Source organism: Pongo abelii, chromosome 10 (assembly GCF_028885655.2).
Source record: "Pongo abelii isolate AG06213 chromosome 10, NHGRI_mPonAbe1-v2.0_pri, whole genome shotgun sequence".
NCBI lineage: Eukaryota > Metazoa > Chordata > Mammalia > Primates > Hominidae > Pongo > Pongo abelii.
The window spans coordinates 54,638,854-54,665,747 of record NC_071995.2 but is presented as its reverse complement, the minus strand read 5'-3'; the positions used below and the strand labels follow the sequence as shown (position 1 = coordinate 54,665,747).

Here is a 26,894-nt window from a genome sequence, read left to right as displayed (position 1 = left end):
CAAGTGGGAACTACAATTCCCGGCGGCCCCGGCAGACTGCGGGCCGCCGGGTCAGCCAGCCGACCTCCGCCCTAAGCGCCTGCGCAGTCGCGGGGCCGCCGGCCGTGCTGTTCCCGCCAATTCCTGTGATAGTCCTTACCGTGTCGAGTTCCGCGCTCAATGGAGACGTTTGACTCTACCGAGCTGCCCGAGCTGCTTAAACTTTATTACCGGAGGCTCTTTCCCTACTCTCAGTACTATCGCTGGCTCAACTACGGCGGAGGTGATGGAGGCGAGGAATGGGTTCGGGAGCGGAGTGTGAGGAGGTTGGAGGCGGGGTGTCCTTAGAATGACTATATGAAGCGCCTTCTGTGCGCCAGGCTTTGTGCTGCGCGCCTTCATTTGCTCTCTCGAGCCCGCCCCACCACTTCCTAGGTGTAAATGGGCCGAGAGAGGATATAATAAGCCAGCCTGCGGCCACGCGGTAAAAAAAAAAAAAAAAAAAAAAAAAAAAAAACAGAGCCGCGGCTCCTACCTCTGCGTGGTCAGGCTCACATTAGGTGCCCCGTTTACCTGCAGCGGTGCCCAGGGGGTTACTGGGGCGTAGCGTGAAGCTGCAGAGGCATGGTTTACATCAGGAGCGGAAGAGCCTCTCTCAGAGGAAGAGAAATACTTTCTTCCTTGCAGCTGAATTTATTAGTGCGAATCGAGGAGAGAGCGGTGGCATTACATATTTAAAATATTTATGCATCTGTTTCGTCTTTTGTACCTTTCCCTAGCAAATACGGAATGGTAACTGCTTTCAAATTAGGGACTAGGTCATGTGGATTTTGTTTTGTTTTTCTTTTACATCTACCACGGTGTTGAGCATAGGGAGCTCATTAAAAACATCTCGGGCCGAGTGCCGTGGCTCACGCCTGTAATCCCAGCACTTTGGAAAGCCGAGGAGGACGGATTACCTGAGGTCAGGAATTCGAGACCAGCCTGGCCAACATGGTGAAACCGCGTCTCTACAAAAAATACAAAAATTATCTGGGCATGGTGGGTCGCGTGCCTGTAGTCCCAGCTACAGCCGCAGGAGGCTGAGGTGGTAGGATCCGTTGAACCCGGGAGGCGGAGGTTGCAGTGAGCCTATATCGAGCCACTGCACACCAGTCTGGGCGACAGAGCAGGAAGCAAGCAAGAGTCCCTCATCGAAAAAAATAACTTCTCATTGGCTAAAATTATAATGCCCTGAGCCAAATAAAGTAGCAGATTAACTTTAAAATGTACATTTATTTTGCAGTGATAAAGAATTACTTTCAACACCGTGAATTTTCATTCACATTGAAAGATGATATTTACATTCGCTACCAATCCTTCAACAACCAGAGTGATCTGGAAAAGGAGATGCAGAAAATGAATCCGTACAAGATTGATATAGGCGCAGTATATTCCCACAGAGTAAGAAATCTTTTTTAATGTATTTTGTTGTTTTATTTTGTAAACCAAGAATGGGTTGATTCCTCTTGCGTTTTGAGATTAAATTTTTAGAGTTTATTCTAGATGAAAAGCCACTTTTTAATTGTTTGGCAAGTGATTAATCCTTTTTTGTTCTTTGACATTCTGCATTACTGATGAAATCATTTGGGAGTGAATTGGTTGCATTTTTACTAGGACAAAAAAATTGAGTATCTAGCTACTAGGAAGAGGAAGTCGACATGATTTAAGAAAGGGAAATAATTAGCCGGGTGTGGTGGTACGCGTCTGTAATCCCAGCTGCTAAGGAGGCTGAGGCAGGAGAATCGCTTGAACCCGGGAGGCGGAGGTTGCAGTGAGCTGAGATCGCGCCATTGCACTCCAGTCTGGGCGACAGAGCGAGACTTAGCCTCAAAAAAAAAAAAAAGAGGGAAATAAAAGAGAATTACATTCTCTCCCACCATGGAAGTTATTCTTTTTTTATTTTAATTGTTGATTTTTATTGAGGTCAAATATACATATAAAATTTATTATCTTTACCACGTTTAAGTGTACAGTTCAGTCATAATAAACATTTATATTCTTTTTCCTTCATACCCCTGGAGTTATTCTTGATTCCTTTCTTTCTATACCCATTGTATTAGGAAATCCCTTTGGCTCTACCATAAGTATATCTAAAATCCAGCCACTACTACCAGTGCTACCAACATTATCATCTCATCTGAATTACTGTAAAAACCTCCTAACAGTTTGCCCTTGTAGAATCTAGAGTCCATTCTCAATACAGAAGCTAGAGTGATCCTTTTAAAACAACTCAGAATCTGTGATTCCTCTGCTCAAAACATTCTCTGGTGGCTGCTCATTTCACTAACTAAAAGTCCTTCTCTCTCCCTCATTCATTCCTGCCACACTGACCCTTGCTCAAGCTGTTTCCACTGCCTAAAACCCATTTCTATACTTGGTTCATCCCCTCACCTCCTTTAAATCTTTGCTCAAATAGCACCTTCTCAGTGAGGTCTACTACAACCTGCCACTCCTCCCACCCCCTGCCACTGGTATATTCTAAGTACCCTAGAAGAGTGCCTGGCAAGAGAGAGTACACTATAAATATTTGTTGAGTGAATGAACAAACCAAAATTGCCCTTCTTCCCCTTCTCAAATATACACACTGGTGGGTGGAGGGAATACATACATAGCATAATAGCTTTTATATGGAGTTTTTCATATGTTATATAACTTGTTTCTTGTATCAATCCTCGTTCTTTTTACAAAGGAGGAAACAGGCCCAGAGAACTTGAATAGTTTGCACAAGCTCACACACAATTTCTAAATGATAGAGCTGGCACTAAAACCCAGGGTTTCTGACTCTAAATCCCAGACCTGTCTCTCATCATCAAAGTAAGGCAAGGGGAGAAGAGGTAATAAAAGGCAGGCAGAAAAAAATACTTTGGAGTTGTTTTACTTCCCCTTTATAGGTTGAGAATAAAACTGAAAATGAACTTCTAAGAAGGGTTAGGGTGCCACTCTCTACTTCCTTCTCCTTAATTACTAAAGGGAGAAAATGTCTCATTTTTTTCTTGGGCCAAGACGGAAGCATCTATAGACCTTTATTTACTTTTTGTGTTTTGTTTTGTGATTTTTATCAGTTATGTATGCACATGGTTTACAAAATCAAGTACTTCTATTCGGCTTTTTAAAAATCTGCTACCAGGCTGGGCCGGTGGTTCACGCCTGTAACTCTAGCACTTTGAGAGGCTGAGGCGAGCAGATAACTTGAGGTCAGGAGTTCAAGACCAGCCTGGCCAAATGGTGAAACCGTGTCTCTACCAAAAAATACGAAAACAGCCGGGCGTGGTGGCACATGCCTATAGTCCCAGCTACTCAGGAGGCTGAGGCAGGAGAATTGCTTGAACCCGGTAGGTGGAGGTTGCAGTGGGTCAAGATCACGCCACTGCACTCCAGCCTGGGCGACAGAGTGAGACCCTGTCTAAAAAAAATTCTGCTACCCTTCCCCCTCATTTTTTGCTACCCAGAAGTAACCACTTTCTTTCTTTCTTTTTCTGTTGAGACAGAGTCTAGCTCTCTTGCCCAGGCTGGAGTGCAGTGGCTCATTTCAGCTCACTGCAATTTCTGCCTCCCGGTTTCAAGCGATTCTCCCACCTCAGCTTCCGGAGTAGCTGGGATTATAGGCACACACCACCACACTTGTCTAATTTTTGTGTTTTTTAGTAGAGACGGGGTTTTGCCATGTTGGCCAGGCTGGTCACGAACTCCTGACCTCAAGTGATCCACCCGCCTTGGCCTCCCAAAGTGCCGGGATTACAGGCATGAGCTACCACACCCAGACCCAGAAGCAACCACTTTCTTTTAGCTAAATCTTTTTTTTTTTTTTTTTTTTTTTTTTTTGAGACAGAGTCTTGCTCTGTCACCCAGGCTGGAGTGCAGTGGCATGATCTCGGCTCACCTCAGCCTCCCGAGTAGCTGGGATTACAAGTGTGTGCCACCACACTTGGCTAATTTTTTGTATTTTTAGTAGAGACGGGGTTTCACCATGTTAGCCAGGTTGGTCTCGATCTCCTGACCTCGTGATCTGCCCGCCTTGGCCTCCCAAAGTGCTAGGATTACAGGCATGAGCAACTGCGCCCAGCCCTGATCAGATTATTTAGAGAGGAATCTTCTAGCTTCCTGCCTGAGTTGGTAGTGGAAGAGTACAGAAGTGGGTGGAAAGGGCTAGGTCTTAACATTCCACATATAAATGTCTAATTGTTCCCCTAATATCAATTCTTAATATCAATACGACACACTCTTCAATTGTACTTGTCCAAGTCCAGAGACCTATTTTATGCTCTCCAGAAAATAATTCAGGTGTCTTCTGCCAGGGAAATGAAAGAGCAGTCACCTAGCTCTGCAAGCGAAATGTACGAATCTGGGGAGCTAACTGCTTCCTAACTATGCTTTGAACCAATCCTCCTTTTTTTTTCCTTCAGTCAAGGGTGGTGTTGAAAAATCTTCCTGTTTTTCATCTCAGCTTCACCACTAAACACGCACTTACTCATTCCAGCAATACCTGGTATCACCTATCCCTGAGCCTTTTGGGGGTTCTGAGGTATAAATTGGGTTGCGCCTCTTATCTTTCCTTACTGACAGCCTAAGATTTAGTTTTTATGAATCTCCTCAGTTATCACTCCCTTCTGACTTACAGTTATAAAAACTTATGGTGGTATTACCCTCTCAGGTTCTTTTTTTGAGACAAAGTCTCGCTCTGTCACCCAGGCTGGAGTGCAGTGGCATGATCTTGACTCACAGCAACTTCTGCCTCCCGGGTTCAATGATTCTCCTGCTTCAGCCTCTCAAGTAGCTGGGACTACAGGCGTATGCCATCACACCCGACTAATTTTTGTATCTTTAGTAGGGAGACAGAGTTTCACCATATTGGCCAGGCTGGTTTCGAACTCCTGATCTCAAGTGATCTGCCCGCCTCAGCCTCCCAAAGTGCTGAGATTACAGGCATGAGCCACTATGCCTAGCCTCTCATAGCCTCTTTATAATAAAGTCTCAATTCAAACTAATTGGGGAGATCTTTTTGAATTATTGAAAAATTTTAAATACTTGTATGTATACTAACAAGTAAAGATTCTTAAAACATCTTGCAATAGGCCATTATTTGTACACGTTCCCTTGTCAGAAACCTAAAAACAGCTTTATTATTATCCTTATTGACCAACAAACATTTATGATGGATATGTATTCATTAAACCCTGCTTTAAGTTGGTGAAAGTTAAGACTCTCATCAATTGTGTATGTGTGAGATCCAAAATAATGAACTTTCATTGCCATAAAGTTGGCATTATATAGTCTCTTTATTTATCTTCGGCAACTTTTTCCATATGTGTAGAAAATAAGCAGATTTAGCAATGTGGCAGCTCTTAAAGAAACTGATCAGTATTTTGTATTTGTAGCCCAATCAACACAATACAGTGAAGCTGGGAGCTTTCCAGGCTCAGGAAAAAGAACTGGTATTTGACATTGACATGACAGACTATGACGATGTGAGGAGATGTTGTAGGTGAGCACTGTGTGTCCTGCTGTTAGGGTGGGTGATATCACTGACAATGAGTAATGATGACTCTGCTCTAGTTCTGCAGACATATGTCCTAAGTGCTGGACCCTCATGACAATGGCCATACGCATCATTGACAGAGCATTGAAGGGCAAGTATCAGCAGTTTCTGAATGAGGTCAAGTGTAAGAATCGGTTTTCCTCTGACTACTATTAGTCTCTGTATTTTGTGATCAAATCTCATTAATTTCTTTTTTTTTTTTTTTTTTTTAAGACGGAGTCTCGCTCTGTCAGCCAGGCTGGAGTGCAGTGGTGCGATGTCAGCTCACTGCAACCTCTGCCTCCTGGGTTCAAGTGATTCTCCTGCCTCAGCCTCCTAAGTAGCTGGGACTACAGGCGCACGCCCCCACACCCAGCTAATTTTTGTATTTTTAGTAGAGGCAGTGTTTCACCATGTTGGTCAGGCTGGTCTCGAACCCCTGACCTTGTGATCCGCCCACCTCGGCCTCCCAAAGTGCTGGGATTACAGGCGTGAGCTACCACGCCCGGCCTAATAAAATAATTTTTTAGAAAAGAAAGAAATTCCCAGCAGAGAGACCAGGATGGGTAAAGAGATGAAGCAAGAACATGGGGAGCACAGGAAACAACAAGTAATTTAATATATATTAATTAAGAAGTTTATAGATTTGTTTTAAAACCTATTATTTCTCTGCTCCTCAGAGGACTTTGGATTTAAGCATCGTCTCTGGGTATATTCTGGAAGGAGAGGTGTTCATTGTTGGGTCTGTGATGAATCAGTTAGAAAATTGTCTTCTGCAGTACGTTCTGGGATAGTTGAATATTTGAGCCTTGTAAAGGTAAGGTCCTCTTAATTCTAATTTGCATTGCTTTAGTTTCTAGATGTTACCAAGCCTGATATGTTTACTGTCAAAGAAAATGAAACTATCTTTTTTTTTTTTTTTTTTTTTTGAGATGGACTCTTACTCTGTTGCCCAGGCTGGACTGCAATGGCACGATCTTGGCTCACTGCAAGCTCCTCCTGGGTCCAAGCAATTCTCCCGCCTCAGCCTCCCGAGTAGCTGGGACTACAGGCTCCCGCCACTGTGCCCAGCTAAATTTTGTATTTTTAGTAAAGACTAGGTTTCGCCATGTTGGCCAGGCTGGCCTAGAACTCCTGGCCTCAGGTGATTCACCCACCTCAGCCTCCCAAAGTGCTGGGATTACAGGCATGAGCCACCGCACTGGCCTAAAACTATCTTTAATGGCATTCACATTGCAGAGTAAATGATCTTACCAATAGATCATTTAAAGTCATAGTAGCTACATGTTTTAAGATATTTCATTTTATTTTGCTATAAATATCTTCCTTTGTGGCATATGTCAAATAATAGATAAAATAGATTTATTATATATAAAATAATAGAACATGTTAAAGTTTGGTTTTGGTTTTGGTTGGTTGGTTTGTTTTTTGTTTTTTGTTTTTTGTTTTTTTTAAGACACGGTCTCACCCTGTCACCCAGGCTGGAGTACAGTAACGTGACCACAGCTCACTGCAGCCTTGACCTCCTGGTCTCAAGTGACCCTTCTACCTCAGCCTCCTGAGTAGCTGGGACTAAAGGCATGCCCCACCATACCCAGCCAATTTTTTAATTTTTTGCAGAAACAAGGTCTCACTATATTGCCCAGGGTGTGCTTGAACTCCTAAACTCAAACTATCCTCCCACCTCGGGCTCCCAAAATGCTGAGATTACAGGTGTGAGCCACTGCATCCAGCCTACGAAATTTTTTTTTTTTCTTTTTTTTGAGACAGTGTCTCGCTCTGTTACCCAGGCTGGAATGCAGTGGCGCGATCTTGGCTCACCACAACCTCCGCGTCCCGGGTTCAAGCAATTCTCCTGTCTCAGCCTCCCAAGTAGCTGGGATTACAGGCACTTGCCACCACGCCCAGCTAATTTTTGTATTTAGCCAGGCGTGTTGGCAAGTGGAAACAGGGTTTCATCATATTGGTCAGGCTGGTCTCGAACTCCTGACCTCAGGTGATCCACCCGCCTCAGCCTCTCAAAGTGCTGGGATCACAGGTGTGAGGCACTGCGTCCAGCCCTAGAAATGTTTTAATTATCATTATGCATCACTTAACAATAGGGATACATCCTGAGAAATACATCACTTTGCAAAAGTCATGGAGTATACTTACACAGACCCAGATGGTATAGCCTACTATACATCTAGGCTATATGGTATAACCTATTTCTCCTAGGCTACAACCTGTACACCATGTTACTGTACTCAATACTGTAGGCAGTTGTAACACAATGATAGGTATTGATGTAGCTAAACATACCTAAACATAGAAAAGTCACAGTAAAAATACAGTATTGCAATCTTACGGGACCCACCATCTTTTTCTTTTTTTTTGAGATGGAGTCTCGCTCTTGTCACCCTGGCTGGGGTGCAATGATGTGATCTCGGCTCACTGCAACCTCTGCCTCCCGAGTTCAAGCGACTCTCCTGCCTCAGCCTCCCAAGTAGCTAGGATTACAGGCATGCGCCACCATGCCCAGCTAATTTTTTGTATTTTTAATAGAGATGGGATTCAGGCTGGTCTTGAACTCTTGACCTCAGGTGATCCACCCACCTCAGCCTCCCAAAATGCTGGGATTACAGGTGTGAGCCACCGCGCCCACCATCTTATTATGCAGTCCATCATGACTAAAATGTTACGCTGCACATGACTATATTTATATTGTATACCTGAAGTTCCTTTTTAATGATTTATTTTTCAGGGTGGTCAAGACGTTAAAAAGAAAGTTCACCTAAGTGAAAAAATTCACCCTTTTATCAGGTCTGTTGGAAAAGTCTCCATGCACTTTAAGGTGTCTGATTTACCGGCATGTGCCTTTAGAGTTACCTTGCTATCAATTTTCACTGCTGGGTAGCATTTTATAATAATAATAGCTGTGGTTAATTGAGTGCCTGTTTTATGCTGCAGTATTCCTAAAAGGTGCTTTACAGATGTCCTCATTGCTCTTCACAAAAACCCCACAAGAGACTTGATGGTATCTCCATTTATAGATAAGAAAAATGAGTTTTAGAGAGATTTTATAATGAGCTTGGCATCACACGACAAGTTAGTTGTTAAATTTAGGATTCATGCCCTGGTCTGCCTGACTCCAAAGCCCACACCAGTGCTTTTTCCACTGAATTCACTACTTCTCTAGGATAGTGGAAAAAGCCTTATGTTAGGAGTAAAAATTCTTATTCTGCCACTTACTATGATTTTGATAAAATATTGCTGCCTCCATTTCCTTATCTCTACGATGGGGAGAACAACATGCACTCTACCTGTCTCACAGTTGTATCAATGATTAAGTGAAAGAGTAAATGTGATGCATATTTGTAAACTGCAAACATTATATGATTGTTGAGATATTAATACAAGCAATTCACAGGGGAAAGTGTAGGCTGCATCCCACATTCTACTACTGATGTATTATGGTGTCCTGGGTTGGTTACTTTCTACCCTTATTGCATATATTAACCTTCTAAGTTGTGAGGTTTAAAAAGTAAACATTTCTTGTATACCCATTCTGTGTCAGGTTCTATGCCAGGTTCTTTTCCCTTAAAGTGTCTCATTTAATTATCATAACCCTGCAAAGGGTAGTATTCCCATTTTACCTAGTTAAGTTCTAAAAATGTCCTGAAAATAAGCAGTAGTTTTCCCCACAATGGCAGCAATACCTATGTGGCATATGTGTTACTAATAGTGTTGGGACTCTGTTGTTATTGTTGTTCTTACAGAAAATCTATAAACATAATAAAAAAATACTTTGAAGAATATGCCTTGGTTAATCAAGATATTCTCGAAAATAAAGAAAGCTGGGATAAGATTTTAGCCCTTGTTCCTGAAAATATCCTTTCCCGTGATCATTTCTGTGTGAGCTAGTTGTTTTGATCTGTGATACTATAAATGTTAGACATGTCTGCTTGTAAGTTCTCATATACTTATAAGTTTAATCTTTTTTACACAAAATATCTCCTGTATTTCTGGATGTTAGTATCTCTGGTCTGGAACATAATAAAAAGTGGAGCCATGTTGCGAATCAGTTTTCTCATTTTGGAAGTTGGTCCTAGAATTAACAGCTAAAGAATGGTGAATTACATAGTCAAAATACATACAGACCAGGGAAAACTTTACATCATACCTTATAGTTATTTTGGCATTCTTTCTGTTATATCATCACTGTATTTTTACAGGGGAAGATTTCAATGATACAACTGGTGTTGGTTTGGTTTGGGTTTTTTTTGTAAGACGGAGTCTTACTCTGTTGCCCAGGCTGGAGTGTGCAGTGGTGCGATCTTGGCTTATTGCAACCTCCACCTCCCGGGTTCAAACAATTCTCCTGCCTCAGCCTCCCAAATAGCTGGGACTACAGGCACGCGCCACCACGCCCAGCTAATTTTTGTGTTTTTAGTAGGGACGGGGTCTCACCATATCGGCCAAGCTGGTCTCAAATGATCCACCCACCTCAGTCTCCCAAAATATTGGGAATACAGGCATGAGCCACTGTGCCTGGCCGGATACAGCTGTTGAGTTTAACATTTGTGGGGTGGGTTGTGTTTTTGTTGAGATGGAGTCTCACTCTGTTGCCCAGGCTGTAGCGCAGTGGCACAATCTTGGTTCACTGCAACCTTCACCTTGCAGGTTTAAGCAATTTTCCTGCCTCAGCCTCCAGTGTAACTAGGATTACAGATGTGCACCACCATGCCCTGCTGATTTTTCTATTTTTAGTGGAGGTGGGGTTTCACCATGTTGGCCAGGCTGGTCTCGAACTCCTGACCTCACGTGATCCACCCACCTCAGCCTCCCAAAGTGCTGGGAGTACAGGCATGAGCCACCACGCCCAGTCAACATTTATATTTCAAGAAATGTTAATAACTACTTTCTGAATATTTATAAGATACCCTTGTGGTAATACATACTTAAAACTAAATTGTTCATTGATGTTCCCTAAATGAGTCTGTTCCTTAATGACCCATCACCAATTCATGATGAACTTCAACAAAGCTTCCAAAAGTCTCACAATTCACTTCAGCGTTGGGAGCACTTGAAGAAAGTAGCCAGCAAATGTCAGGTATATGCCACTGAAATCTGTATTACAGATATAATAATGCAATTCTTAATTAAATTGATTGTTTTGCCTAGTCGGTTAAAGACGGTTGAAGATCTTTTTTTTAACTTTCTTTAAAGAAATCCTCAACAGTTCCTACTGATCCTCATGTTGGCCTTGTATCTGCTTTTAGAATAACATCAAAAATGACAAATATGGACCCTGGCTGGAGTGGGAGATTATGCTCCAGTACTGTTTTCCACGGCTGGATATCAATGTCAGCAAAGGAATCAATCATCTACTGAAGAGCCCTTTTAGTGTTCATCCTAAAACAGGTACTACACAAGGAAACTAAAGAAAACTAAAAGAAAAATGAGTTGCTATTGGCTTTAGTAAACATGGCATTAGGTCTGAATATATATAAGGTCTATGATTTAAAGGTAGAAGAATTGCCCTGTCACCTAATACCTAAGTCAGTTAAGTAGCTACCAGATGAGTTTCTACTATGTAACTGTTTTTCAGTTGGGTTTCTGAGGTTCCATATTAGATTTGGAGAGGACCGTCAAAATCTTAGGACAACAGCTCTCATTGTATAGATGAGAAAACGGTGGCCCAAGATGTAACTTATCCAAGGTCATAAAAAAAATTGTGTGTGACCGTATGTGGTGGCTTGCTCCTGTAATCCCAGCACTTGAGGAGGGCAAGGTGGGCAAATCACTTGAGCCCCAGAGTCTAACACCAGCCTAGGCCACATGTCTAAACCACCTTTCTACAAAAAATTAAAAAATTAGCTAGGTGTGGTGGTGCATGCCTGTAGTTCCAGCTACTCAAGAGGCTGAGGCAGGAGGATCACTTGAGCCTGGGAAGTTGAGGCTGCAGTGAGCTGTGATGGTGCCACTGTACTCCAACCTGGGCGACAGAGGGAGACCCTGTCTCACAAAAAAAAAGAAAAAAAGAAAGAAATGAAATGAACTCTACTCCTAGCACTGACAAAAACAAAAAAATTTTTTTTTCGAGAAAGAGTCTCACTCTGTCACCCAGGCTGGAGTGCACTGGTGCAGTCTCGGCTCACTGATCGGCTCAAGCGATCCTTCTGCCTCACCCTCCTGAGTAGCTGGTACTACAGGCACATGCTACCACAGCCAGCTAATATTTTGTAGACAGGGTTTTGCCATGTTGCCCAGGTTGGTCTCTAACTCTTGAGCTCAAGCAATTCACCCGCCCCAGTCTCCCAAAGTGCTGGGATTACAGACAAGAGCCACTGCACCCAGCCTCATTATGTCATTTTTGAGATGTGTTAAATTCTATATGGTATCCTAGGGGGGTATTATAAAAGAGTAGAGAAATTTCTATTTTATTTTCTAAATGCTTTTTAAAGGTGTCTGACATGTGGGTATCTGTATTGATCTCAAATAAACCAAGCCAATGTAAATATAATAGTTCCATCTATTTTGTTCTATTTTCAGGACTCACTAACTCTGAGATTGTTCTGAACTTCAATATGGAATATTTAAATATACTTTATTTCTAAATATAGAAATACAAGTAGGGATAAGAGCAACTGGGAAATAGCTCAACAGTCTTCACATTTGCTTTTTGGTTTTTGTTTTTGTTTTTTTTTCTTTTTTTTTCCAGACAGAGTCCCACTCTGTCACCCAGGCTGGAGTGCAGTGGCACGATCTTGGCTCACTGCAGCCTCTGCCTTCCAGGTTCAAGCAATTCTCTGCCTCACCCTCCCAAGTAGATGGGATTACAGGTACCCGCTGCCACAGCCGGCTAATTTTTGTATTTTTAGTAGAGATGGGGTTTCACCATCTTGGCCAGGCTGGTCTTGAACTCCTGACCTCGTGATCCACCCTCCTCAGCCTCCCAAAGTGCTGGGATTACAGGCGTGAGCCACTGCACCTGGCCGGTTTTTTAAAGAGAAATAAAAGGCATGCTGGACATGGTCATTCACACCTGTAATCCCAGCAACTCAGGAGGCTGAGGCAAGAGGATTGTTTGAGGCCAGGAGTTCTGGGCAACATAGTGAAACCCCAACTCGACAAAAATTGAAAAACTGGCCAGGCCAGGTGCAGTAGCTCACATCTATAATCCTAGCACTTTGGGAGACAACTGAGGTGGGAGGATCACTTGAGCCCAGGACATCAAGCCTGCAGTGAGCTATGACCATGCTACTGTACTCTAGCATGGATGACAAAGTGAGCCATTAACTCTAAAAAAGAGTAAGGGCACAGCTAATGTGAAAGTAATTTATATTTCTAAATACGCTTCTTAACAGATATGTTTAACCCTTTGTCTAAGCCTTAAATAAAAATTTTAACCAAAAATAACTTATAGGAGATGCCTATAATGATTTATAGTTCACAATCATCAGTTTATAACTTTTGTGTCTTACAGGTCGCATATCTGTGCCTATTGATTTGCAGAAAGTGGACCAGTTTGATCCATTTACTGTTCCGACCATAAGGTATGTTTCAGATCATTGATCACTCCTTGTTTGTAATTGTTGTTCTGAATTTTAAATAAATTGGATTAGCCTCCTTAGAGAAGTAGTTGCATGGGAATGGTATATTTGGTTATGGAAACCAAATAAGGTTCAAAGGTTAGATGATGATGCCCTAATAGAACAAGACAAGATTTTCACCTGCTGTTATGTAAGAAAAAGATTTTAAGGTCAGGTAAATTTAGGAAATTCTGACTTAAACAGATTAAAAGTATCTTTTACTACAGTATTTCACAGTCTTTCATATGATAATATGCATGAAAAACTCCAAGAAGAGATCATGGTGTTTAGAATATCCCAAATTTAGTTGGCCACATAATTTTTTTACAGTAAATTTTATGGGATTCACATGCTATTATACACTGGATAATGCTGACCAGAAACCAACATTAAACTTCTCTTGTTCGTGGTGAGGTGCGGTGGCTCATGCCTGTAATCCCAACACTTTGGGAGGGCAAAGCGGGTACATCACAAGGTCAAGAGATTGAGACCATCCTGGCCAACATGGTGGAACCCTGTCTCTACTAAAAATACAAAAATTAGCTGGGTTTGGTGGCACACGCCTGTAGTCCCAGCTACTTGGGAGGCGGAGGCAGAAGAATCACTTGAACCTGGGAGGCGGAGGTTTCAGTGAGCCAAGATCGCACCACTACACTCCAGCCTGGCAACAGAGCAAGACTCCATCTCAAAAACAAAAACAAACAAACAAAAAATTCTCTTGTTCTGTTACTTGCAGCTTCATCTGCCGTGAATTGGATGCCATTTCCACTAATGAAGAGGAAAAAGAGGAGAATGAAGCTGAATCTGATGTCAAACATAGAACCAGAGGTAAGATAATATTTTGAAGCTTCACTTTAATACAGGGTTTTTATATAGATATCCATCTGTCACTCCAGTAATTAATTCTCTGATTCAGCCAGAATGGATCAGCATTTGTCCTGGAACTGCATGCAATATTTGTGTCCTTTCTTCAACAGTGGCCCAAGTGGTGTTATTGAATCCAGTCTGATTCAACACATATTTCCTAAGTAACTTCTAAGGCTAGGATCTATACTGTAAGATTAAACTATCAATAAGTATGAATAATCAGTCTCTGAGATTCACCACCTATTTATTTAACTATTATATATGCAGTACTTTTGTTCTTTGTTTCTGATGCGTATCGGTGGGTTTTATGGTAAACGTATGTCTAAACTGTTTACCAAGTTATATATTCAAGAATTTGAAGAAGCCGGCTGGGCGCGGTGGCTCACACCTGTAATCCCAGCTCTTTGGGAGGCCAAGGCAGGCAGATCACTTGAGGTCAGGAGTTCAAGACCAGCCTGGCCAACATGGTGAAACCCCATCTCTGCTAAATATACAAAAATCAACCAGGCATGGTGGAGGGCACCTGTAATCCCAGCTACTCGGGAAGCTGAGTCAGGAGAATCCCTTGAACCCAGGAGGCAGAGGTTGCAGTGAGCCGAGATTGTGCCACTGCTCTCCAGCCTGGGCGGCAGAGGGAGACTATCAAACAAACAAACAAAAAAAAAGAATTTGAAGAAGCTAAGGAATTTCTAAGTCTTCCTGCTAATGGAAGGCAAATCTAACACCTAAGAGATACTGCAGGCCAGGCACAATGGCTCACACCTGTAATCCCAGCACTTTGGGAGGCCCAGGTGGGTTGATCACCTGAGGTCCTGAGTTTGAGACCAGCCTGACCAACATGGAGAAACCCCGTCTATCCTAAAAATACAAAATTAGCCAGGTGTGGTGGCACATGCCTGTAATCCCAGCTGCTCGGAAGGCAGAGGCAGGAGAATCGCTTGAACTCAGGAGGTGGAGGTTGCGGTGAGCCAAGATTGCGCCATTGCACTCCAGCCTGGGCAACAAGAGCAAAACTCCGTCTCAAAAAAAAAAGATGCTGCATAGCAGCGCAACACTCCCCAACCTTTTTGGCATCAGGGACCGGTTTTGTGGAAGACAGTTTTTGCACGGACTGCAAAGAGGGGGGGAGGAGTTGGGGATGGTTCCAGGATGAAACTTTTTTACCTCAGATCATCAGGCACTAGATTCTGATAAGGAGTGCGCAGCCTAGATCCCTCACATGCGCAGTTCACAATAGGGTTCATGCTCCTATGAGAATTTAGTGCTGCTGATCTAACATAAGGCAGAGCTCAGGCGGTAATGCTCGCTTACTGCTCACCTCACACCTGTAATCCCAGCACTTTGGGAGGCCGAGGCAAGAGGAGCCTAGGAGTTTGAGACCACCCTGGGCAACACAGAGAGACCCTGTCTCTCCAGAAAAAAAAAAAATTAGCTAGACATGCTGGCATGCACCTGTGGTCTCAGCTACTCAAGAGGCTGTTTGAGCCCAGGAGGTTAAGGCTGCAGTAAGCCTTGACCACACCACTGTACTCCAGCCTGGGTGTCAGAGAGAGACCTTGTCTCAAAATAAAAATTATGTGGCCAGGCGCGGTAGCTCACGCCTGTAATCCCAGCACTCTGGGAGGTCAAGGTGGGTGGATCACCTGAGGTCAGGAGTTCGGCACCAGCCTGGCCAACATGGTTAAACCCCGTCTCTACTAAAAATACAAAAATTAGCCAGGCATGGTGGCGCACACCTGTAGTCCCAGCTATTCAGGAGGCTGAGGCACAAGAATCGCTTGAGCCCGGGAGGCAGAGGTTGCAGTGAGCTAAAGAACTATTATGAGGATTCTTAATTCCTTGCAAACGTAGGATACTACTAAAATCCAAATTTTATGTGACATTCCCTTCTTATTCTCAATCATATTTTCCCGTTGGGTATCATTATAGGTTATGTAATTAAATGGATTAATAAAATTGTATATTCTTTTTTTTTTTTTTTTTTTTTTTTTAGAGAAAGAGTCTTACTCTGTCACCCAGGCTGGTGTACAGTGGTGCAATCTCAGCTCATTACAACCTCCACCTCCTGGGTTCAAGTGATTCTCCTGCCTCAGCCTCCTGAGTAGCTGGAGTTACAGGTGCCCGCCACCACATCCAGCTAATTTTTGTATTTTTAGTAGAGACGGGGTTTCTCCTTGTTGGTCAGGCTGGTCTCAAACTCACGACCTCAGGTAATCCACCTGCCTCAGCCTCCCAAAGTGCTGGGATTACAGGCATGAGCCACCACACCCTGCCTATATTGAATTTTTTGTTGCGTACATTTTTTAAACTATTTTATAAATCAAAGAATACTTAATGCAGGCCAGGCGTAGCGGCTCATGCCTGTAATCCCAGCACTTTGGGAACCTGAGGCGGGTGGATCACCTGAGGTCAGGAGTTCGAGACCAGCCTGGCCAACATAGCGAAACCCCATCTTTACTAAAAATACAAAAATTAGCTGGGCGTCATGGCGGGCGCCTATAATCCCAGCTACACGGGAGGCTGAGGCAGAAGAATCGCTTGAACCCGGGAGGTGGAGATTGCAATAAGCCGAGATTGCCTCACTGCACTCCAGCCTGGGAGACAGAGCAAGACTCCATCTCAAAAAAAAAAAACAAAGAATACTCAATATAAAAACTTCTAATAATCTCCAAAAGGGCATGACCCGAGCCTGAGCAACACAAGACCTTGTCTCTACTAAAAATAAAAAATTAGCCAGCTGGGGTGGCACTTCCTGTGATCCCAGCCACTTGGGAGGCTGAGGTAGGAGGATCATTTAAGCCAGGGGAGGATAATTTAAGCCAGGGGAGTCAAAGCTGCAGTGAGCTGCAATTGTACCACTGCATTCTAGCCTGGGCAAAAAAGCAAGACAGTGTCTCAAAAATAAGGCATGGGGCCGGGCACGGTGGCTCACGCCTGTAATCCCAGCACTTTGGGAGGCTGAGGTGGGCAGATCACGAGGTCAGGAGATCAAAACCATCCTGGACAGCATGGTGAAACCCCGTCTCTACTAAAAATACAAAAACTTAGCCGGGCATGGTGGCACACACCTATAGTCCCAGCTACTCAGGAGACTGAGGCAGGAGAATCTCTCGAACCCGGGAGGCGGAGGTTGCGGTAAGCCAAGATTGCACCACTGCATACCAGCCTGGCAACAGAGCGAGACTCAAAAATAAAGTCATGGTCCAGGTGCGGTGGCTCACGCCTGTAATCTCAGCACTTTGGGAGGCCAAAGCGGGTGAATCATGAGGTCAGGAGTTTGAGACCAGCCTGGCCAACATAGTGAAACCCCGTCTCTACTAAAAATACAAAAAATTAGCTCAGCGTGGTGGCAGGCACCTGTAATCCCAGCTAGTCAGGAGGCTGAGGTAGGAGAATTGCTTGAACCCAGGAGGCAGAAGTTGCAGTAAGCCGAGATCACACCATTGCACTCCAGCCTGGGCAACAGAGTGAGACTCTGTCTCAAAAAATATATATCTATATAATATATATATATTATTAATCTATATAATATCTATATATTATATATAATATGTAATATATATGTATATAATATACATGTATAATATGTACATAATACATAAATATAAAAGACTTGTATGAAAGAGAGTATCATATATCTCAATTTTTATTACATGCAAAAATAATATTTTAGCTGGGCATGGTAGCATGTGTCTGTAATCCCAGCACTTTCAGAGGCCAAGGCTGGGAGATCACTTGAGCTCAGGAGTTCAAGTCCAGCCTGAGCAACAGAGTGAGACCTCGTCTCTACAAATACCAAAAAAAAAAAAAAAAATTGTTTGGGCATGGTGGTACATGCCTGTAGTTATAGCTACTCAGGAAGCAGAGATGGGAGGATCCCTTGAGCCCAGTAGATCAAGGCTGCAGTGAGCCAAGACAGAACCACTGTACTTCAGCTGCATGACAGAGTGAAATCCTGTCTCAATAATAATAATTTCACCTTTTTTAATGTGACTAATATAGTATTTAAAAGTATGTATGTTTCTCTCATATTTCAATTGGGCAGCCCTAGAGGATTCTTATAAGAAACTTAGTTGTGTTTTCATGTTATTCTTGCTGCCAGTATGCTAATTATAATGTACATTCTTCATAATTTAGATTACAAGAAGACCAGTCTAGCACCTTATGTGAAAGTTTTTGAACATTTTCTTGAAAACCTGGATAAATCCCGAAAAGGAGAACTTCTTAAGAAGAGTGGTAAGACTCTATGCCTTTCCCTTCTATCTAGTTAGATCTTAGTAGAAATGAGCAATTTTTGAGTTCTAGTCTTTCTTTGCCCTCCTCCCAAAATTTACAGATTTATCTTACTATCCTTAATGTTTTAGAAATTGAGGTTCCTTAATTCGATTTAACACATAGTTATTAAACACATTCTAAGTATCAGGTCTATAAGGGAGACAAAGATGAATTAACATCATGCCTCCTTGCCCTTAAGAAGTACTAACTTGGCCAGGCACGGTGGCTCACGCTTGTAATCCCAGCACTTTGGGAGACCAAGGCAGTTGGATCACTTGAGGTCAGGAGTTCAAGACCAGCCTGGCCATACTCAGGAGGCTGAGACATGAGAATTGCTTGAACCGGGGAGGCGGAGGTTGCAGTGAGCTGAGATCGCACCATTGCACTCCAGCCTCGGCAACAGAGCAAGACTCCATCTCAAAAAAAAAAGAAGTACTCACTTAATACAAAAAAAAAAAGTACAAAATGCTAAGAAAGAGATTTTATCTGATGGACTCTGAGATTTCATATGAAAATGGTGGTATCTGAACTCCTTTCAGTGTAGCTGCTGTAAGAATTCTAATCCCTAGCCGGGTGCAGTGGCTCACACTTGTAATCCCAGCACTTTGGGATGCTGAGGCAGATGGATCGCCTGAGGTGAGGAGTTCAAAACAAGCCTGGCCAACATAGTAAAACCCCATCTCTACTAAAAATACAAAAAATTAGCTGGGCGTGGTGGTGGGAGCCTGTAATCCCAGCTACTAGGGAGGCTGAGGCAGGAGAATCGCTTGAACCCAGGAGGCTGAGCCGAAATTGTGCCATTGCACTCCAGCCTGGGCAACAAGAGCAAAACTCTGTCTCAAAAAAAAAAAAACCCTAGGCCGGACACGGTGGCTCACACCTGTAATCCTAGCACTTTGGGACGCCAAAGCAGGTGGATCACCTGAGGTCAGGAGTTCAAGACCAGCCTGGCCAACACAGTGAAACCCCGTCTCTACTAAAAATACAAAAATTAGCCGGGCGTGGTATTGTGCGCCTGTAATCCCAACTACTTGGGAGGCTGAGGCAGGAGAATCGCTTGAAGCCGGGAGGTGGAGGTTGCAGTGAGCCAAGATGGCGCCATTGCACTCCAGCCTAGGCAACAGAGCAAGACGCTATCTCACAAAAAAAAAAAAAAAAAATTCTAATCCCTAATGCCAATATACTATACCATAAGGTATGAGAAGGATTTCCACAAGCAGAAATTTGATAAGATAAGGGTACGGAGGTGGAAAAAGACCAAGGGTTGGTCATTCTTGAAGGAACAGCAAGAGCAAAGACAGACAGGAAAGCATCCAGTTACTCTCTGGAAGCCATCAAGTAGTACAGCTAATCTAGTAAACGGTGTGTCCAGAAGTGATGAGCTATAAATCCAAAGAAGCAAACTGAATGGCCTTGAATTCCAAGCTTAGGTATTCGGGCTTGGTTTTGGGCTTAATAGGAAGCTTTTAAAAGTTCTGAGGAAGGGAATGCCATGATTTGTAGTTTTTATCTAGAAAGATAAATCTGGGCAAGGCAGGGACTAGAATAGAGCCCAAGAGGCCAACTGACCTATTGCCACTAGAACAGTAGCACTGGAGATCTCCAAAAGGTGCAAATACTGGAACCATCCTTGCGACTTGCTAATGATTTAGAAGTGAAGAGATGAAAGATGGAAGGGAAAATGTTATAGAAGCCAGGGGAAAGAAAAGTGCAAGATTATCAAGTGTCAGGTACAGTAGGAAACTAATAAAATCCTGCTGCATATAATAACTGGAAAGAAACACAAAGAGGATAGCAGTGTCAAATGAAGGGTACTCTAAATGGGAGACATATGAGCATATGTATAAGCCAATAAGAAAAAAATCAGATTGAATATTATTCAAGAGATGAAGGATACTCTAGAAAACTGTGACAATGTTATAGCAATACAAATTATCTTGCCACTTCATTTTTTATTTAAATATGTGATAGTTTAAGCAGTACTGCCTAAGATAATTCTGTACTCATTAGACACTCATATGTGTGATTATTGGATGAACAACGACTCTGAGCTTGGAAAGCCTGGTTGAAGCTGCCATTGCAACTGGCCATATTAAGTCCTTTGTATCCTCACTGTTCCATACTAGCTCAGCCTATGATGTGGACTTCAGCAAATGTGTAAGCAAATCTTTGTGCATGATGTGTGTTAAATAGAAGCATTAGGCAAAAAAGAATGTAAAAATAAATGGGCTTTGTTTTGTTTTCCTTTGCTGTTCTTCCATATATTATCTATTCTATTTTAGATTTACAAAAAGATTTCTGAAGACAGAGCTCCTCAAACCATTGTGGATATCTTCTGCCTTCAACCACAGATCAAATACTTCAAGAGCCATTTAATAAATACGGCAGAACTATGTATGTGTCTTAAACCTCAAAGTAAATTTTCCTTTACTTGAGAAATAATTTATGTTGAAAAGATTTCCTGGCCAGGTGCGGTGGCTCACGCCCGTAATCCCAACACTTTGGGAGGCCAAGGCAGGTGGATCACCAGAGGTCAGTAGTTCGAGACTAGCCTGGCCAACATGGCGAAACCCCCGTCTCTACTAAAACTACAAAAATCAGTCAGGTGTGGTAGTGCATACGGTAATCCTAGCTACTCGGGAGGCTGAGGCAGGAGAATTGCTTGAACCCAGGAGGCAGAGGTTGCAGTGAGCCGAGATCACAGCCACTGGGTGACAGAGCGAGACTCCATCTCAAAAAAGAAACAAAACAAAACAAAAAAAAGTAAGATTTCCTGAGACGACCAAAGGAGAGTGTCGAGGTTCCTGGAAGGAGAAATAAAAGGAGGCATAAGTGGATTGCAGATAATTTTGTAAAATTTAATATTCTACAAGGATAATTCTAAGGCTTCTGATATAAATATCCAGTTCTACTAGTTGCCATATATAGAGGTAAGTGAGCAGTAAAAGGACTGTCATCTCAGCTCACTTGATACGTCATATGTTTGGGTGAATGATGGTTTTGTCCTTAAGTTTTAGACATTTAATTATATCTAGAGGGCCAGGCACAGTGGCTCATACCTGTAATCCCAACACTTTGGGAGGCCAAGACAGGCAGAGATCACTTGAGGCCAGGAGTTGTGTGTTTTTTTTTTTTTTTTTTTTTTAGACGGAGTCTTGCTCTGGCACCCAGGCTGGAGTGCAGTGGCACGATCTCGGCTCACTGCAAGCGCTGCCTCCTGGGTTCACGCCATTCCCCTGCCTCAGCCTCCCAAATAGCTGAGACTATAGGTGCCCGCCACCATGCCCAGCTAATTTTCTTTGTATTTTTAGTAGAGACAGGGTTTCACTATGTTAGCCAGGATGGTCTCAATCTCCTGACCTCGTGATCTGTCTGTCTCGGCCTCCCAAAGTGCTGGGATTACAGGTGTGAGCCACCACGCCCGACTGAGGCCAGGAGTTCAAGACCAGCCTGGCCAACATGGTGAAACCCGGTCTCCACTAAAAATACAAGAAAATTAGCCAGGTGTGGTGGCGGGCACCTGTAATCCCAGCTACTAAGAAGGCTGAGGCGAGAGAATCGCCTGAACCCAGGAGGTGGAGGTTACAGTGAGCTGAGATCACGCCACTGCACTCCATCCTGGGCAACATAAATAAAAATTATAAAATAAATAAAACTTATTACACTTGTGAAAATACTTGGGACTTTTTATATATGTAGGTACTTCAATTTTTAAAGTTTGATTTTGTGAGATGGGTTCTAATGTGTCCGATTTCTCTTGCCCTGTTTTACAACTAATCTAAACAAAACTCATTCTAGTTTATATTCTGTCTTCCGAGAAACATTGAGAAGCTCAAGCTGTCAGGCTGGTGCTTTTAGTGACAATGAAAATTTTCTTCCTTTGCATTTCCTTTAACATTGTTTCCTCTACAATCAATCTTTTCTTATCTTCTGGTTTATATGAAACAGACTCTATAATGCAGTCAACACATTGATTCCTTGACCTATATTTTAAGAAAATTCCTGCTGGGTGCGGTGGCTCACACCTAATAATCCCAGCACTTTGGGAGGCCGAGGCGGGTGGATCACTTGAGGTCAGGAATTTCAGACCAGCCTGACCAGCATGGTGAAACTCCATCTCTACTAAAAATACAGACCTGGTGATGTACGCCTATAATCCCAGCCACTTGAACCCGGGAGGCAGAGGTTGCAGTGAGCCGAGATTGCACCATTGCACTCCAGCCTGGGCAATAAGAGTGAAACTCCATCTCAAAAAAAGGAAAATTCCTCGTCGTTTGGTTTTTTCATTTGTTTATTTGTTTGTTTTTGAGCCAGAGTCTCACTCTGTTGTCCAGGCTGGAGTGCAGTGGGGCAATCCGCCTCCCTGCCACCTCTACCTCCCAGGTTCAAGCGATTCTCCTGCCTCAGCTTCCCAAGTAGCTGGAAATACAGGTGCATGCCGCCACACCCGGCTGATTTTTTGTATTTTTAGTAGAGACAGGTTTTCACCATGTTGCCCAGGCTGGTGTCGAACTCCTGAGCTCAGGCAATCCACCTGCCTTGGCCTCCCAGGCGTGAGCCACCTCACCTGGCCCAAAAATTCTTCATTATTTGAGCTTATGTGTACTATAGGTTATTAAGTCTTCAGGTGGGTTATTAAGTCGACAGTGGGTCGATTAAAACTCCTGAATACAAAATTACTGGAGACTCATTAGTCCAGAACTAATCAGTAAAGAACTCAGAAGGAGAGTGGAAAGAGTGGTATGCTTTTAAAAAGAGATTTTTTTTTTTTTTTTTTTTTTTTGAGACAGAGTCTCGCTCTGCCGCCCAGGCTGGAGTGCAGTGGCGCCATCTCGGCTCACTGCAAGCTCCGCCTCCCAGGTTCACGCCATTCTCCTGTCTCAGCCTCCTGAGTAGCTGGGACTACAGGTGCATGCCATCATGCCCTGCTAATTTTTTGTATTTTTAATAGAGATGGGGTTTCACCGTGTTAGCCAGGATGGTCTCGATCTCCTGACCTCATGATCCACCTGCCTCGGCCTCCCAAAGTGCTGGGGTTACAGGCGTGAGCCACCGCGCCCGGCCTCAAAAAGAGACGTTTTAAGCATTCATTATCGTTTTATAAATATGTCTAGCATTAAAGTGCCTTAACTCTTGGGCTCAAGGGATCCTCGTGGCTCAGCTTCTGGAGTAGCTGGGACTACAGGTATGTACCACCTTGCCAAGCTTATGTTTTATTTTGTTGTGGAGACGGGGTCTTGCCATCTTACCAAGGTTGGTCTCTAATTCCTGGGTTAAGCAGTTCACCTGCCTTGGCCTCCCAAACTGCTGAGATTACAGGTGTGAGCCACGGCGCCCGGCCAATGTTTAGTTCTTAAAGACAGCAAAAATATACCCAAGGACTACTGACTTCCCCTTTTCTTGATTTGCCAATTCAGTAATATATTAGAACTGTAGAAACACAGGGGCACAGAAATGGCTTCTATCTCAAAATTGCCAACTTAAGAAAAACACTAGCCAGGTGTGGTAGCTCACACCTGTAATCCCAGCATTTTAGGAGGCAGCGTGGGCAGATCACTTGAGGCCAGGAGTTCAAGACCAGCCTGGGCAACATGGCAAAACCCCGTCTCTACAAAAAAAATACAAAAATTAACCGGGTGTGGTGGCGTGCGCCTGTAGCCCCAGCTACTCGGGAGGCTGAGGTAGGAGAATCGTTTAAGCCCAGGAGGCGAAGGCTGCAGTGAGCCATAATCACCCCACTGTACTCCAGCCTGGGCAACAGAGCCAGACCCTGTCTCAAAAAAAAAAAGGAAAAAAAAAATACATCCTTCCTTGGCTAGTCATTACTACAGAGAGAGGAAAAAGTAAGTGGGCTTGCTGGGGAAGAAAGAAAAATTATCAATATGTAGGTTTGTCTAAGGAGATTGGCTATTTCTGGTCCTTCTGAAGGTAAATGGACTAAAGGACTGCATTGAAAATCTTCCAGCTCATGTATGTATTAGGTAGAAATTGATTATATCTACAATTTAATAGTAACAAACTTAAGTTTTTTTTTTTTTTTTTTTTTTTTTTTATTTTTTAATTATTATTACAAACTTAAGTTTTATATAAAGATTACATGGGATAATTTTATGAGAGACTGTTTCTTTTTCCTTCCAATTAGAGTGTGAGTGTGTGTGTGTGTGTATATATATACACAGACTAATTTAATCTTCCAAACAGTCCTATCAAGTAGCTACTATTTTTCCCATTTTACAGATCAGGAAACTAAGGTGAATATATATATAAGTTAATTGCCTAAGCTGACCTAATAGATTCAGACAAAGGAGTCTTATTTCAGAGTCTGTCTTTAATGACTCCACAATATTGCCTCTCCTATTTGAGGATTTCAGAATTTCCCATTCCTGGTAAACCCCACTATCTCACTTAATTCTAATTCACCAATCCTAATCCTCATTTCACTACGCTAAGGATTTCAGAAATGTTAAAGTAGCTTTCAAAGCATTTTAAATTTTCACTGCTTCCCTTAAAAGGCGGCCACACCAGGTGCTGTGGCTCACGCCTGTAATCCTAGCACTATGGGAGGCCGAAGCGGGTGGATTGCCTGAGCTCAGGAGTTCGAGACCAGCCTGGGCAACACGGTGAAACAGGATAATTTTTGTGGCAGGAGAACTGCCAGAACCCGGGAGGCGGAGGTTGCAGTAAGCTGAGGTCGCGCCACTGCACTCCAGCCTGGGTGACAGAGCGAGACTCCATCTAAAAAAAAAAAAAAGGGTGGGGGAGCCAGGGTCGTCTTAAAGCTATTAAATCAGGCCAGGCATAGTGGCTCACACCTGTAATCCCAGCACTTTGGGAGGCTGAGGCAGGCGGATAACCTACGGTCAGGAGTCCGGGCGGGGTGGCGGGTGCCTATAATCCCAGCTACTCTGGAGGCTGAGACAAGAGAATCGCTTGAACCCGGGAGGCCGAGGTTGCAGTAAGCCGAGATCGCGCCACTGCACTCCAGCCTGGGCGACAGAGCGCGACTCCGCCTCAAAAAATAAATAAATAAAATAGTGTTGACTGGTTTAGCTAATTCAGGTACAGCAAATATTTGTTGAGTTCTTTTGTAGGGCTGTGGGAAGATATGGGAGCCTTTTCATTAACACAACACTGATTTTACATTCTACTTTTCAAAAATACAGTTGTACAAAGCATGGTTTAAGGTGGGGTCCCAGACACCTAGAATGAATAAGCTTAGAATATCCAAAGAAGTGCCAGGGGCGGTAGCTCACGCCTGTAATCCCAGCACTTTCGGAGGCCGAGGCAGGCGGATCACCTGAAGTCAGGAGGAGACCAGCCTGGCGTGGTGGCGCATGCCTGTAATCCCAGCTACCGGGGAGGCTGAGGCAGGAGAATCGCTTGACCCGGGAACGGGAGGTTGCGGTGAGCCGAGATCGCGCCTTTGCACCCCAGCCTGGGCAATAAAAGCGAGACTCTGTCTCAAAAACAAAACAAACAGGCCCGGCATGGTGGCTCACGCCTGTAATCCCAGTACTTTGGGAGGCCAAGGCAGGCGGATTACCTGAGGTCAGGAGTTCAAGACCAGCCTAGCCAACATGGTGAAACCCATCTCTACTAAAAATACAAAAATTAGCCAGGGGTGGTGGCACACACCTGTAATCCCAGCTACTCGGGAGGCTGAGGCGGGACAACTGCTTGAGCCCGGGAGGCGGAGATTGCAGTGAGCCGAGATCGTGCCACTGCACTCCAGCCTGGCCGACAGAGCGACTCTCTCAAAAAAAAAAAAAATATATATATATATATATATATATATATATATATATCCAAGAAGTGCCCAAAATAGCAAGCAAAGGAATTGTATATGTGCCTATGTTCTTTTTTTCTGGGAAGGAGAATCTGCAGCTTTATAATTTCAACATCGGCCTAAATTGTAGTGAACCTAAAACAATCAAAAGGGCTAGAATCTATTTAAAGAGTTTATTCAAGGGCAGTGTGAGGATGGACCAACCAGAAAACCAACTCCAAAGAATGGAGTCAGCCTTCAGAAGTGGAGAAGTTACGATTTCATTTATTTAGGCAGACAGAGGAGTTTTTAGCTGGATTACGTTATCCATACAAGGTGGGAACATAATTACAGAATTTGATTGGTTACAGTGTTTTTTTGGGGGGGGCGGGGATACAGCTAACATTGTTTTACGGAGAGTTTAACACTCATGAGTTGCTGTCATCTGGTGACATCGTTTGAGTCTCTCTAGTCATTGAACGGAACAAGAAAAATAAATCGAATTAAATTTATAATCTGAACTGAAGTTATATGTGACCCATCACATCTCTCGTTTTAAAATGGGTTTTTTTTTGTTGGGGGTGGGGAGGGTCCAGCAGCTTTTAAATGTTAATTTTCACATCATGTGTTCCAAAAATAATTGGTTAGCCTAAGTCACTTCCACCCTCCAATGTTGTGAATGCAGTCTCTGTAGCATTCGCTATTTAATGTCTTATCTTCCTGCACTATTTGAGAAATCGCGAGGTCGACTTAATACCGCAGTCGCCACTTTGCGGACCGGAGGACGGAGTCTGCTTCGTTCTGAGAACTGCGTGGGTCCGCGCAGAGAGCTCCTGCCAGGCCTGCGCGTCCCGTTCTGAATTCTTACCCTTATTTG

The 26,894-nt window shown here is 43.4% G+C and overlaps 1 protein-coding gene across 5 annotated transcripts; it reads left to right on the top strand.

Annotated features, from left to right (window-relative positions):
* The first annotated feature begins 9 nt into the window (after positions 1-9).
* On the top strand, positions 10-26,892 carry PRIM1 (DNA primase subunit 1). 5 transcript variants are annotated; one of them, XR_008512354.2, is made up of 14 exons: positions 44-262; positions 1,265-1,422; positions 5,397-5,503; positions 5,575-5,648; positions 6,217-6,353; positions 8,280-8,338; positions 9,295-9,404; positions 10,537-10,628; positions 10,798-10,939; positions 13,005-13,074; positions 13,847-13,938; positions 18,115-18,213; positions 20,535-20,646; positions 26,752-26,892. XR_008512354.2 is itself a non-coding variant. In XM_002823409.6 (13 exons), exons 1-13 carry the CDS (start codon positions 160-162, stop codon positions 20,552-20,554), a joined length of 1,263 nt encoding a protein of 420 aa, XP_002823455.2. In that variant the 5' UTR covers positions 10-159; the 3' UTR covers positions 20,555-21,911. The 5 variants fall into 5 exon arrangements, 3 of the variants coding, with proteins under 3 accessions (XP_002823455.2, XP_024113175.2, XP_024113176.2); XR_010135664.1 differs by lacking the exon at positions 26,752-26,892 and adding an exon at positions 23,367-24,271; XM_002823409.6 differs by lacking the exon at positions 26,752-26,892 and having other exon boundaries at positions 10-262; positions 20,535-21,911.
* Positions 26,893-26,894: the final 2 nt, after the last annotated feature.

Bases quoted from the DNA above. Each gene is read 5' to 3' on its own strand.
- PRIM1 (XM_024257407.3), top strand. From the start codon at position 160: ATGGAGACGTTTGACTCTACCGAGCTGCCCGAGCTGCTTAAACTTTAT. The intron at 6,354-8,279 runs GTAAGGTCCTCT...TTTATTTTTCAG, and splicing joins AATATTTGAGCCTTGTAAAG to GGTGGTCAAGACGTTAAAAA. The intron at 18,214-20,262 runs GTAAGACTCTAT...TGTACTCATTAG, and splicing joins AGAACTTCTTAAGAAGAGTG to ACACTCATATGTGTGATTAT.